The sequence below is a fragment of the Sciurus carolinensis genome, chromosome 13, assembly GCF_902686445.1.
Source record: "Sciurus carolinensis chromosome 13, mSciCar1.2, whole genome shotgun sequence".
Lineage (NCBI taxonomy): Eukaryota > Metazoa > Chordata > Mammalia > Rodentia > Sciuridae > Sciurus > Sciurus carolinensis.
Genome location: NC_062225.1, coordinates 41,799,569 through 41,815,105, shown reverse-complemented (window position 1 = coordinate 41,815,105; position 15,537 = coordinate 41,799,569). Strand labels below are relative to the sequence as shown.

Sequence of the window (15,537 nt, the reverse complement as noted above, 5' to 3'; positions counted from 1 at the left end):
AGCTTTATTTGCTTCCTCTAGAGAAGGGACAGGGAAATGTTGCTTTCTTGCTTTCAACTATGCCTATTTCTGCTTAATAATACTGTCATTAATAACTTAAACCACATTGAGAATGCTGGAAATAAATAGATGGTGCTGTTGGCAGAGCAAGTTGGTGCTTCCTTTAGTTGAAGAAAACCCACAATCCCAGAATTGGTTTGATTAGTACCACTTCTGCCTTTCTCCCTGCCAAGAAGATTGTCATTCATCATTGCTCTCCTGTTTTTATATTAGATATATTACACTGTGTTTCTGATCTTAATCTGTAGGTTATTAAGAACCCCTTAGAAAGCCAGTGCCATTGCATAGTTTGTTCCAACTTCACTAATGAAATATGGTAACTCTAGATGACTTTAATAATTTGTGGGGGAGGGAGTAATCTGAATTCCTTTCATGTAAATATACTATGGACTATTTGCAAATGAGTTTGCTCTAGTATGTACCTCATCAGGAATGATGATGAGTTCCAGTTTGAATTTCAATCTAAAATCAGCAATATGCTTTCTTTAATGTGCTAGGAATTTTGACATTTGGTTTCTTAAAGATTTAAGTGAAATTTCTCCTTCCCTTCAGTGTGGTTTGCCTTTCAGCTGTTTAATAGTTGTTCCTCAGGTACTCAGTCCATTGTCAAAAATTAGCATGGCATCCTGCAGATCAAACCAGAGAACCTAAAAATAGTTTTATACCAAAATATTTTTCAGCCAAAGGTTTTCAAAATACAGAAAATCTTAACAGCTAAACATTAATTCCTGCCCAAAATGAAAAGTTGTAAAATGAACTGGGGTATGATATTTTGAAAAAAAAAAAAAAAACAAACAAAACAAACAAACAAACAAAAAAAAAACAGAAATTATCCAGTGATTCATTGGTATTCAGCTTTTAATGTTTATATAACTTGGCTATATTTTGTTTTCTTTTGTTGGATGTTTCTAAAATTTCCTATAAAGGTGTAGGTCCTCAAGCTGATGTATACAACATAAAATCTAGTATTACTAATGAGTTTTTATTCTAAATGTACACTAATCAGATTCAAAAGTGATTGAACTCAGAGTCACATGGGTTGAATCAAACTGGGAATTCTGGACTTAATGTAATTGGGGCATCTCTGGGTGGGTTTGTTTGTTTGTTTGTTTTTCTCTCATAGTAAAATGATGATCAATGGTACCTCTACCTTTCATTATTTACTGACTTGTAATGGGGAGTAGAATGTATGTCAGGCTGTTTGAACTCTCTGGGGGAAAAATAATAGTGTTAGTCTTTTTTTGGCGGGAAATGGGATGTACTTGGGATTGAACCCAGGGGTGCTTAATCACTGAACCACATCCCCAACCTTTTAAAAAAGTATTTTATTTTGAGGTATGGCCCCTTTGAGTTACTGGGGATGGCTTTGAACTTGGGATCCTCCTGTCACAGCTGCTGGGATTACAGGCATATGCCACTGTGCCCAGCTAGTCTTCAACTATATATAATTTATCCAGTGATAGGTCCTCTTCCACCCATTCTTGTAAGAACAAGACTATTTTTCTCCCTTTTAGAAGTAAGTCAGCATTACATGAGCCAAAATACATGTTTCTTTTGTCCACACATCAGCAGGGCAGGCTAGTCTAGTTTTCTTCGAAATCATGTCTCTAGCTTGTTTCCAGCTAAGAAATCTTAAACCCAGAGAAGAATCTTAAGGTGTTGTTTTTGACATATTCCCATTTTCTTTCTTTTTAGAAATTAAAAGACTTTGAGTTGACAGTGTTCTTGGAATTTCCTTACCTTGTTAACTCACAACCCCAAGCCTATAGATAGAAGTGAAGACACAGCAGCAAAATAATGTGTATGTAGCGGGTGAGGTGTAGGTGGTCGTGGGTGTGCGTGTATGCATTCAGCTTTGTTTTCCTATAGTTTGGATCTGAATTGTCCCCCAAAGGTTCTTGTGTTAAAAGACGAGTCCCCAGCTTGGCACGTTGGAAGATAATAGAAAGTTTCAGAAGTGGAGCCTAGTTGAATATCCTCTGATCATTGGAGGTGTGCCCTTGAGTGAGATAGTGGGACCGTCCACCTACCTCTGTCTCACTTCCCTGTCTGAAGTGAATAGACCTGCACTACCTCCAAGCACTCCCACTCACATACCATGCCATCCCAGGCCCAAAGCAGAAACACCAATCAGTTGTGACCTGAAACCTCTAAACTGTGAACCAAAATAAACGTTTTTTATAAGTTGATTATCTGAGGTATGTGTTATAGCAATGGAAAGTTTAGACAGTTTTCATTGAGTTTATATTGCTAATTCCTCCTTTGTAAGGTCCCCAGGTTTCCCTAATGCCTAGCAGCCTTGGTTAATGGCTAATTAGAAGAACAGGGAGGGTGTGAACCAAGGCATCTGAGTAACTGAAGACTTTTCACCATGGATATATATGTGCATCTGATAGGGGCTATTAGGTAAGGAGAGGAATTTGCTTTTGGTACTTTCCTTGTCCTTTTATGTTTTGTGCCACCTCCACCCACAAGCCCCTCTTAATGTGTAAACCATGAGTTAGGTAGGCTACTTGAGTGCAGTCTTCCTGGGAGAAAATAAATCTGATACAATCGTTGTTGATGTTATTATTGTTATTATTATCAGTGCTGAGGATTGAACCAAGACCCTCTACCACTGATCAATATACCCAGCCAAATCTCCTGATATTCAATTAATATTAAAGTGTTACTGACTGTTTGCATTACTGCTATTCAAAGTATTTATGTTTTAAAGACGTTTGAAATAAAAAGTTCTTTCTGGCTTAATTTTCAAAAGTAGTTGTGGAAGTAACAGTTGAAGTTCGTCCCAATAATTCTAATCTCTTTCTATAAAACCTTTTGCAGGGTTGATGTGATGTAGTCAGATCCAGTGACCCACTTTCCCTAGACACACCCTACTTGCCTACAGTTACCACCCAGTTAATCCATTCAAGTGGATTAATGCATTGATCATATTAAGGCTCTTATAACCTAGTCATTTCACCTCTAAACTTTCTTGCATTGTCTCACTCATGAACTGTAGGGAAATATCTTATATCTAAACCATAACAGCCACAAATTTGGTAACCTAGAGGAAATGGACAAATTCCTGGACACATAAACCTCACCAAGATCGAATCATGAAGAAATAGAAAACCAGATTAATAACACATAATGAGATTGAATCCTAATAAAAAGTTGCCCATCATAGAAAAGCTCAGGACCAGATGACTTCTCTGCTGAGTTTTATCAAACATTTGAAGACCTAATACCAGTTCCTCTTAGATTCTTCTAAAAATTGAAGAAGACATTCTTCCAGACTCATTCTGTGAGGCCAACATTACCCTGATACCAAAACCAAACAAGGACACAAGAAAGCTTGTAGGCCAGTATCCTTGATAAACATGAATGCAAAAATCCTCCACAAAATAGTAACAAGTCAAATCCAGAACACAGTAAAAAAAGATTACTCACCATTGGGCTAGGGGTGTGGCTTACTGGTACAGTTTGTGCTTAGCATGTTCCAGACAATTCCCAGCACCCTCCCCAACAAACAAAAAAAAAAAGAAGAAGAAGAAAGGTTGTTCAAGTAGAATGCATCCCAGGGATACAAGAATGGTTCAACATACACAGATCAGGAAGCATGATACAACACACCAACAGAATGAAGGAAAAAAGCATATTTCAATAGATGTAGAATCTAAGGCATTTGATAAAATTCAGTAATGCTTTATGACAACAAATGAATAAATTAGATATAGAAAGAACATACCTCCAAATAATAGAGGCCAAATATAATAAGCTAGCAAATGATATTATATCAAATGGGAAAAAGCTAAAAGCTTAATCTCTAACATCTGAGATAAAGATGCCCACTTTACCACTTTTATTCAGCATTGTACTAGAAATCCTAACCAGAGCCTCCAATCAAAAGAAAGAAAAGGCATCCAAACTGGAAAAGAGGTGACATGATCTTATATTTAGAAAACCCCATAGACTCTACCAAAAGCTATTAGAACTAATAGACAAATTGAGCAAAGTGGCAGGATACGAAATCAACATACAAAAAATCAGTGGCCTTTTTATACACTAATATCACATTAACTGTAAAAAGAAAATCCATTTATAGTAGCTACAAATACATACTCATTTGGAAAAAAAGACATATTGTGTTCATGGATTGAAAGAAACAGTATTGTTAAAATGTTCTGATTACCCAAAGCAATTGAGAGTTTCGGTTCAGTTCTTGTAAAAATACCAATGGCACTCTTCATACAACTAGGAAAAAAAAAAAAAAAAAACTCTAAAAATTGTGTGGAACCACAAAACCCCAAATAGCCAATGTCACTTTGAGCAAAAAGAATAAAGCAAGAGACCAGGCACAGTGGCACATGGTTGTATTCCCAGCTACTCAGGAGGTGGAGAGAGGAGGATTGCCAAGTTTGAGACCAGTCTGAGCAACTTAGCAAGACCTTGTTAAATAAATAAATACAAACATAAATAAATAAATAAATAGAAATTTAAAAAGAACTGGGACATAGCTCAGTGGCAGAGCGCTGGTATGCATAAGACCCTAGATTCAGTCCCAGTGCCGGCTACACACACACACACACACACACACACACACACACACACAGCAGGAGGGATTATGCTACCCGACTTTGAAATATACTATAAAGCTGTAGTAATCAAAACAGCATTATATTGTCATGACAAAAAAGAATACATAGACCAATGGATTTGAGGAGAGAGCATAGAAGTAATTCATGGATCTACAACCAATTTTTGACGAAACTGTTAAGAATGTGCACTGCAGAATGGACAGTCTTCTCAGAATGGACAGTCTTCTCCATAAACAGTGCTGGGAAAATTGAATAGTCACATGCAGAAGAATGAACTGAACCCATCTCTCACCAGATTAAAAAAAGCAACTTGAAGTGGATTAAAGACTTAAAAATGTAAGACCTGAAAATGCTTATAATACTTCTTTAAAAGAACTATAAGAACCAGGCATGGTGGCACACCTATTAATCCCAGCAACCTGGAAGCTGAGGCAGGAGGATGGCAAGTTTGAGCCCAGCCTGGGCAACTTAGCAAGTCCCTGACTCAAAACAAAAAGATTTAAAAAGTGGGGAGGGGCCCAGTAGCAAAACACCTTTGCATTCGATTCCCAGTATCAAAAATAAATAAGTGTGGGACTCAGGAGGCTGAGGCAGGAGGATTTCAAGTTCAAAGCCAGCCTCAGAAACAAGAAGGCCCTAAGCAACTTTGCAGGACTGTGTCTCAAAATTTAAAAATAAAATGGGCTGAAGAGTTATGCTCCATTTGTGTACAATGGGTCAGAATGCATTCTACTGTCATGTATAACCAATTTAAAAAAATGGGCTGGGGATGTGTCTCAGTGGTTCAATCCTTGGTGCCAAAATTAAATAAATAAGTTACATAAATGTACTAGAAGCACCCAAGGATACAACTCTGTGGTAGGATGTTTGCTTAAAGTAGTAAAAACAAATAACCTGATTAAAAAATGGGCAGTAGGCATTTTCTCAAAAGTAGACATAGAAATGGCCAGTAGATATTTGAAAAAAATGTATAACATTAATAATTATCAGAAAAATGCAAGCCAAAACCACAAGGTATCACCTCACACCATTCAGAATGACCATGATCAAAAAGACAAATGAGAACTAGTACTGGTAAGAACATAGGGAAAAGGGAACACTTTCACACTGTGGTGGAATTATAAATTAGTGCAGCCATTATGGAAAACAATGTGGAGGTCCCTCAAAAAATTAATACTACATCTACCATATGATCCAGAAGTCCCACTATTAAGTTATATGCCAAAGGGAAATGAAATCAGTATGTCAAAAGAGACATCTGTATTCCCATGTTTATTTTGCATTATTTGCAATAACCAGAAATGAAAACAACCTAAGTGTTCATTGATAGACAAGTGAATTTTTAAAAGTGGTACATATATGCCATGGAATACTGTTCAGCCATAGCAAAGAATGAAATCCTGTCATATGCAACAACATGTATGGAACAGGAGGACATTATGTTAAGTGAAATAAGTCAGGCAGAGACAGGTGCTATATGATCTCACTCATGGAATATTAAAATGTTTATCTTACTGGGGGTATTATAGTTCAGTGGTAGAGTGTGTGTTTAATATGTGTAAGGTTCTGGGCTCAGTCACCAGCACTAAAAAAAAGTCAGTCTCATAGAAGTTGAGAAATGAGTGGTGGTTACCAAAGACTGCATGGAATAATGGAGAGGGAAAAATGGAGAGTTTGATCAGTAGGTACTAACTCATAATTAGATAGGCATAAGGCATTCTGGGGATGACTAGAGATGATATTTTGTATATTTCAGAAGGCCAGAATAAAGCATTTTCAATGTTTTTACCATAAAGAAATATTAAATGTTTGAGGAAATAGTTATGTATAATCTGATTTAAACACCACACAATTTGTACATGTATCAAAATATCACATAGTACCCCATAAGTATGTATAATTTAAGTGTCACTTAAAAATAATAATAAAATAACAGATGAAAAGTTCTCAACTTAAAAATTGTATGCTTAGGTTATGGAGGTCTACAGTAAGAATAAATTTTCTATCCATGTAATAGTGAAGAAGGAAAAAGAAATTCATGCTAACACAATGGAATACTATTCAGCCATAAAGAAGAATATGGCATTTGTAAATAAATGGATGGAATTGGAGAATATCATGCTAAGTGAAATAAGCCAAGCCCAAAAAACCAAAGGCCAAATGTTTTCCCTGATAAACGGAGAATGATACATAATGGCGGCGTGGGGGGGAATGAGAGAATAATGGGGGAACTTTAGAATATGTAGAAGGAAATGAGAGGGAGGGGGGTATGAAAAATGGTGGAATGAGACAGACATCATTACCCTATGTACATGTATGATTACATGAATGGTATGAATCTACATTGTGTACAACCATAGAAATGAAATTATATACCCCATTTGTGTACAATGAATCAAAATGCAGTCTGTAAAAAATTAAAAGCTAAATTAAAAAAAAAAAAAGAAATTCATGCTAGTTTTATTGTCACACCTCATATTGGAAAAGTTACAGCCACCATGCAAGATAAGTGCTTCATTAAGATGTAAAAGGCAGTAAGTTAGCATGTGTATGTATAGGAAAAAAGCATGGTGTATTTAGGTTTTAGTACCATCTATGATTTTATGTATCCACTGGGACAGGATCTTGTACATATCCCCCATGAAAGGGGGTACAGCTATTGTATTGGTTCTGGATCATTGTGTTATCACTTAAAAAGGCTTATGAATTTAGGCATGATAAATTTGTTCTCCTCATCTTTTGACTTTGTATTTGGTAATTATGTATTTGAAGAGACTCTGCTCTGTGTGAAACAAAAAGAGTACTTGAGGTCAATAAATAAGGTAGGAAAAGAAGAAATAATATCCACGTAAACAGTGTTGAAAATGGCAGAGGAAGAGGAGTTGGGGGTTAGGGAATAAAGTTTATGACCTCTCTTCTTGCCTAAACCCAGCTGTCAGCTAGAGAATGAAAGAGTGACAGTGCCTTCAGAGAACAGCCTCAAGGCAGGCAGAGAATGGTAGAGAATGGATGTGATAGGACCAATGGAGAATAATCACAGTTTTCAGGGAACTATAAAATTTTAATTTTGAATAAATGATTCCTTAGGAACTTGGATGTCTTGCTGCAGAGAAGCTATTTCTGAGATTCAAGGAATCCTGAAGGAGTTAAGGAGCAGTATCAATGATGATTCTGAGAATGCCACATTAAGTGTGGGAATGAGTGGAGAACACAAGTTTACTTCTCAAGATGTTCTGAATTTCTCTGGTGGACAATTTCAGAGCTACCGGATATCTCACTTGTTAGAAAATTGTATCTCAAGAACCCCAGTGCCAATTTAACCGCTACCTCCATGCTCTTTCTCTCTTCCCAGTTGTTAAACACAGAATATACAGGATTGCATAGCTGTAAGTCAGAGGGTTATTTAAATTTATGAAAGGCCAGGCCAAATGACAGGCTTTATGGCCAGAGTTTGTGCTCAGTAAGTAGTCTCTTTGTAACAACAGGTGAAATCAAAAGAAAAATTTTGCATATAAGCCTTATAAAACCTGGCCAGCTTTTTACATGAACCTCTTTAATTAGTACTTGTTATCTGGACCCTAAGGTACCCTTTCCTACTGGCACCCTTTTTCCCCTAATTTTATCATTTTTTTTTTTTTTACAATTAAAAGTTTATTTAACAAAAAAGTTTAATATGGAAATGTATATGACCTGATTTTTATGTCAGACTTAAACAGACTCTTTGGAGAGGAGACATGAATTTCTCTTCGTTCCAAGGCTTCTAACATGATACTATTTCCTTGTGTTTCCATTATTCCAATATTGTTCTGTTGCCCACTAGTTGCCATCTCCACACTTTCATCTATCACAAGATTCATAATGGGGTCAAATCCCTGCAATATTCCTTGGACATGTCTGCCACCATTTAATTTCAGTAACTTCTCCATAAATTTTCTTCAGTTTAGGAGGGTGAGCTTTGCTCATGTTGTCTACTTGGCAAGCTCAGAGATGCTTTGAAATGAAATTGCTGGCCTACTTCACCAGTTTTATCATTTTTAAAAGAAAACACAACACATTAGAACTTGCCAAATTTGCATTATATCATTAAACGAGATCAATAAATTGATACAGTTTCATGAAATTTTAAGTGAGAAATAATGGAAAATTATAGAATTTTTGTTTAGTTGATTTGTTCTAATTTGTTCCAATTAAGCATTTAATGTCATGTCTTTTTTATTTTCTAATTTTATTATTTTAACACCATAGTATTGTCTTGCAAGTATAGCTTATAGGACCTAATAGGATAAGGATCCTTATAGGATCTTATAGGATAAGATCATATAAATAGCTTATAGGACCTAGAAAGATCATATAAATGGAAGTTATACATAAAGAGGTTATGTAGTATGTAGATGAAAAGAACCAAATATCTGCTTAATAGCCACCTTTAGTTATTCTACAGACTAATAATAATTATACTCTCAGATCCTGGTAGGAAATGAGTTTAAAGCATTAAGGATTTAGTTTCTGAAGAGATTTGTTGGCCTTTGTTTTACCTGCACCTTTGGGGATGGGAGTGGGAAGTGCCGTAGGAGGGAAGCTTTTCCTCTACCTTTCTGGTTTTAGGAATGAAACCTATAAATTAAACTGAGAAAAGATTAACAGGAGGAAAAGTTACCAAATTTTACTAATGTTGATATTTTCAATATTAGGTGCACAAGGACTTTACAGGAAAAAAGAACAAAACTGAAAACACAAATAGGCAGTTAGTCTTGAAATCTGATATACCATCTTAATAAAAGGGTGATAAATTATGAAGTGACTAGTGGTGGTAAATTGTGGGAAGATAACTATATGGGGGAACTAATGATAGATAAGGGGTTTTTAGTAAGCTTGTTTGTTGTTGTTTGCAGTACTGGAAATTGAACCCAGGGCCTCGCACATGCTAGGCAAGTTCTCTGCCACTGAGCTATATTCTCAGTCCTCTTTTCTTTTTAGTCAGAGTACTCTAAGTTACCCAGGCTGACCTTGAACTTTGTTTCTTCTGCCTTATCTCCTGAGTAGCTAGGATTATGGGAGTTCACCCCCAGACCCAGCTAATAATCCTGTTTGTGCAGATTCATCTTGGTTCCAACTTTCCATCTTCTTCATCTCCCTAAGACTCTACCAAAGGAGGGACTTATATAAGGCAGTCCTCATTTCTCAGAAGTTTCTGCTTTTTTATTCAAATAAAGGAAACTTCAAGAAGACTTTTTCCACTTTTTGATTCTTGGTTGACCTCAGTTCAAAATAATCCATATTCCAAAGTGACATATTTTGGGGTGATATTCTGATCCCCTTTAGTATTTAGAGAGGAAAATGTAGAGAAGAGAGCATTAACTGGTGACTCTACCTTAACACACAGAGGGAATTTAGGTGTTATTTAACTTACTTGGTATGTTAATTTCATTAGCTACAAAATAAAACAATTGGATTATATGATCTCTATGGATTTGTACTACTATAAAATTACTGGTTTATTTTTCTTAAGGATCTTGAATATTGTCACTCTTGGATACATATAATTTTCTCCTTTCTCTCAAGACATTGCATACCTAGGATTTGTCCAGTATATTTGAAATTTCTTCTGCCACACTTGGGAGACCTACCTAATCTAGGATTGATATAGTAAGCTTAACATTAATTGAAGGGAATTTATTTGGGCAACCTTAGAAGGCAATCTTACAAGTGGAAAGACCCCAGAAATATTTGTTGCTGTTTCAAGATCTGGGTATTTTAATTGTCTGACTAATGTTTCCCAAGGAATTTGTCACAATTTCTAGATTAACCACTAAATCTGAGTTAACCCAAACTAACTCAGCAAATCAAAATCCTCCTTTCATTGTTATTCTACAGGGTGCTGTGGAGATAGTATGGACTTTGGAGTCAGCCAATACTGGGAATTCATAATCTCACTCTGCCGTTTTTCTAATTTTTTTGATACAGTTTAACTTTTCTGTACCCTAGAATTCTTGTCTATAAAATAGCAATATTTGAGTACTTAAAAATTATTATAGGATGAAATGAGATGACGAATGGGAAGAATTTTTTTATATTCCTCATAATGAGAGTACCTGAGATCTGTATACCTCTTTACATTTTATGAAACACCATCATATAAGCAATTTCATTTAGAGTATAACAGGGATTTGCTTTTTGGAATAATATATCACTTAGGTATTAAGGCCTGAACTGGTGGACTTGCTGGGTTGGGTCTCTGGAGCTTGCTAAATGAAAAACCTTAGCTATCTTAGGGATCCCCTCTAAAACATCCTTTTATGTTTTACAGGAATCTGAATTTCTCTGTTTGGAATTTGATGAGGTCAAGGTCAACCAAATCTTGAAGAAACTCTCAGAGGTAGAAGAAACTATCAGCACACTGATGCAACCAGCCTAACTGAAGATGATGTAGGAAAGACTTCAAATTGTTGAAACAATGTTCACAATCCTTCCCTACTGACCTTTTTAAAATTTTGTTTCCCCATTGGTATTAAATTCTCAAAAGTCAAATCTTGCCTGCTTCTGCTTCTGCTTCCTAAGATTTCTTCCCTCTCCCTTTCATTTACTCTTACAGTTGTTCTAATGTAAAGGTTCTTGTAGTTTAGCATGTAGAAAAACCATAAGGGGTATTTTTGAAAGCATTTAGATTAAACAATTTTAAAGGTGGGGACACTAGGGATGTAGCTCAGTGGAAGAACCCTTGTTTATCATGTGTGAAGCCTCATGTTTGATCCTCAGCACCACTGCCAACACACACACACACATACACACACACACACACACACACACAGCCTTTTAGGGCCTTATCCTCAGAGATTTAGAACGAGGATTGGGGTATGAGGGGTCAGCTTTGGTATTCCTTCCTTTGGTTATTCCTTAGAAAGATTTTAGTAATTTATATATGATAAATCATGCAAGAATTAGTAAAGGAGGAAGAAAACATTTTAGTCTTAAAAATACAGTGTTCATCAAAATGTCATATATCCTAAGCTAAGGCCTAGAGGAAACTACCTGGAGCAGAAGAGATTTACCTGACCCTATTAAGAGTCTTCTCAAACTGATTGCAGATAATTGAATTAGTTCTGCCTAAATTTGGGAGGATTTTGTTTGATCTTAGCTACTGAGACTTGTGGAGCCTAAAACTAAACTGGCCTCCAAACAAAGAAACTCCCTCCCTTTTCTTGACTCAAGTTGGGATTATGAGGAGGGGAAAATGTCTGCTGAGGTGATATGAAGTCTTTTACCTCAGAAAATTTTATTTGAGTTATCAAATGAAGGCTCTTCCAGAACATGTCTTCAAGAAAAATGAGTATAATAAAAAGTAGGTACTAGTGGAAAAGGATGTTAGTCAACTTTCCATCTCTGAGACAGAAATACCTAAGATAATCAAAAGGAGGAAAAACTTGTTTTGGCTCATGATTTCAAAGGTCCATGGTTGCTTCGAACCATTGTTTTTTTTTTTTATTTTAATTTATTTTTATTGTAAACAAATGGGATACATGTTGTTTCTGTTTGTACATGGAGTAATAGCATACCATTTGCATATTCATACATTTACATAAGATAATGATCTTTGATTCATTCTGTTATTTTTTCCTCCCCCCCACCCCTCCCACCCCTCTTTTCCCTCTGTACAGTCCCTCCTTCCTCCATTCTTGCCCCCCTCCCACCCCCTATTATGTGTCATCATCCGCTTATCAGCGAGATCATTCGTTCTTTGGTTTTTTTGAGATTGGCTTATCTCACTTAGCATTATTCTCCAATTTCATCCATTTGCCTGCAAATGCCATAATTTTATTATTCTTTATAGCTGAGTAATATTCCATTGTATATATATACCACAGTTTCTTTATCCATTCATCAATTGAAAGACATCTAGGTTGATTCCACAGACTGGCTATTGTGATTTGAGCAGCTATGAACATTGATGTGGCTGTATCTCTGTAGTATGCTGACTTTAAGTCCTTTGAGTATAGGCTGAGGAGTGGGATAGCTGGGTCCAATGGTGGTTCCATTCCAAGTTTTCTAAGGAATCTCCACACTGCTTTCCAGAGTGGCTGCACTAATTTGCATCACCACCAGCAATGTATGAGTGTACCTTTTCCTCCACATCCTCTCCAACACGTTGCTTGTATTCTTGATAATCGCCATTCTAATTGGGGTGAGATGGAATCTTAGTGTAGTTTTGCTTTGCATTTCTCTTATTACTAAAGATGTTGAACATTTTTTCATATGTTTGTTGATTGCTTGTAGATCTTCTTCTGGAAGTGTCTGTTCATATTCTTAGCCTATTTGTTGATTGGGTTATTTGTATTCTTGGTGTAGAATTTTTTGAGTTCTTTATAGATTCTGGAAATTAGTGCTCTATCTGAAGTATGAGTGGCAAAGATATTCTCCCACTCTGTAGGCTCTCTCTTCACATTACTGATAGTTTCCTTTGCTGAGAGAAAGCTATTTAGTTTGAATCTATCCCAGTTATTGATTCCTGCATTTATTTCTTGTGCTATGGGAGTCCTGTTAAGGAAGTCTGATACTAAGCCAACAAGGTGAAGATTTGGACATACTTTTTCTTCTGTAAGATGCAGGGTCTCTGGTCTGATTTCAAGGTTCTTGATCCATTGTGAGTTGATTTTTGTGCAGGGTGAGAGATAGGGGTTTAGTTTCATTCTGTTGCATATGGATTTCCAGTTTTCCCAGCACCATTTGTTGAAGAGGCTATCTTTTCTCCATTGCTTATTTTTGGCCCCTTTGTCTAGTATGAGGAAATTGTATTTATTTGGGTTTGTGTCCGTGTCCTCTATTCTGTACCATTGATCTTCCTGTCTATTTTGGTGCCAATACCATGCCATTTTTGTTACTATTACTTTGTAGTAGAGTTGAAGATCTGGTATTGCAATACCACCTGCTTCGCTCTTTCTGCTAAGGATTGCTTTAGCTATTCTGGGTTTCTTATTCTTCCAGATGAAATTCATGATTGCTTGCTCTATTTCTGTAAGGTATGTCATTGGGATTTTAGTTGGAATTGCATTGAATCTGTATAGCACTTTTGGTAGTATGGCCATTTTGACAATATTAATTCTGCCTATCCAAGAACATGGGAGATCTTTCCATCTTCTAAGGTCTTCCTCAATTTCTTTCTTCAATGTTTTGAAGTTTTCATTGTAGAGATCTTTTACCTCTTTGGTTAGATTGATTCCCAAGTATTTTATTTTATTTTTTTTTTTGAGGCTATTGCAAGTGGAGTTGTTTTCCTCATTTCCCTTTCAGCTGTTTCATCGCTTGCGTATAAAAATGCTTTAGATTTATGCGTGTTGATTTTATAGCTTGCTATTTTGCTGAATTCATTGATGAGGTCTAGAAATTTTCTGGAGGAGTTCTTTGGATCCTCTAAATATAGAATCATGTCATCAGCAAATAGTGACAGCTTAAGTTCTTCTTTTCCTATTTGTATCCCTTTAATTTCTTTGGTCTGCCTAATTGCTCTGGCTAGAGTTTCGAGGACAGTGTTGAATAGAAGTGGTGAAAGAGGACATTCCTGTCTTGTTTTTAAAGGGAATGGTTTCAGTTTTTCTCCATTAAGAATGATGTTGGCCATGGGCTTAGCATAAATAGCCTTTACAATGTTCAGGTATGTTCCTACTATCCCTATTTTTTCTAGTGTTTTGAGCATGAAGGGGTGTTGTATTTTGTCGAACGCTTTTTCTGCGTCAATTGAAATAACCATATGATTCTTATCCTTAAGTCTATTGACATGATGGATTACATTTATTGATTTACAGGTGTTAAACCATCCTTGCATTCCAGGGATGAACCCCACTTGATCGTGGTGCACAATTTTCTTAATATGTTTTTGGATACGGTTTGCCAATATTTTGTTAAGGATCTTTGCATCTATATTCATCAAGGATATTGGTCTAAAATTTTTTTTCCTTGATGTGTCCTTTCCTGGTTTGGGTATGAGGGTGATATTAACTTCATAGAATGAGTTCGGTAGGGTACCTCCTTTTCTATTTCCTGGAATACTTTGAGAATTATTGGAATGAGTTCTTCTTTGAAGGTCTTGTAGAACTCGACTGAGAATCTGGTCCTGGGCTTTTCTTGGATGGTAGGTTTAATGGCTTCTTCTCTTTCACTGCTTGATATTGATCTGTTTAAATTGTGTATGTCCTCCTGATTCAGTTTGGGAGGAGCATATGTCTCTAGAAATTTGTTAATGTCTTCGGTAGTTTCTATTTTGTTGGAATACAGATTTTCAAAGTAGCTTCTCATTATGTTGTGTATCTCAGTGGTGTCTGTTGTGATATTTCCTTTTTCATCATGAATTTTAGTAATTTGAGTTTTCTCTCTCCTTCTCTTTGTTAGTGTGGCTAAGGGTTTGTCTATTTTGTTTACTTTCCCAAAGAACCAACTTTTTGTTTTGTCAGTTTTTTGAATTATTTCTTTTGTTTCAATTTCATTGATTTCAGCTCTGATTTTAATTATTTCCTGACTTCTACTTTTGCTGTTCTTCTGTTCTTCTTTTTCTAGGGCTTTGGGCTGTAATGTTAGGTCATTTAGTTCTTGACTTTTCATTCTTTTCTGGAATGCACTCCATGCAATGAATTTTCCTCTTAGTACTGCTTTCATAGTGTCCCAGAGATTTTGATATGTTGTATTGTCATTCTCATTGACCTCTAAAAATTTTTTTATCTCCTCCCTGATGTTTTCTGTTATCCATGTTTCATTCAATAGCATATTACTTAGTCTCCACGTGTTGGAGTAATTTCTGGTTTTTATTTTGTCATTGATTTCTACTCTCAGTCCATTATGATCTGATAGAACACGAGGCAGTATCTCTATTTTTTTGCATTTCCTAAGGGCTGCTTTGTGGCATAAC

The 15,537-nt window shown here is 36.1% G+C and overlaps 1 protein-coding gene and 1 pseudogene across 3 annotated transcripts in view; one reads left to right on the top strand and one right to left on the bottom strand.

Annotated features, from left to right (window-relative positions):
* Commd1 (copper metabolism domain containing 1) overlaps positions 1–11,165 on the top strand; it is a 143,542-nt gene extending 132,377 nt beyond the window's left edge. For all 3 annotated transcript variants that reach the window (XM_047522927.1, XM_047522925.1, XM_047522926.1), the window contains exon 3: positions 10,951–11,165. In XM_047522927.1, the coding sequence (XP_047378883.1) occupies positions 10,951–11,058 (108 nt within the window). In that variant the 3' untranslated portion in view covers positions 11,059–11,165. The remainder of the gene's footprint in view (positions 1–10,950) is intronic.
* LOC124963484 (small nuclear ribonucleoprotein G-like) lies at positions 8,312–8,606 on the bottom strand (annotated as a pseudogene).
* Positions 11,166–15,537: the final 4,372 nt, after the last annotated feature.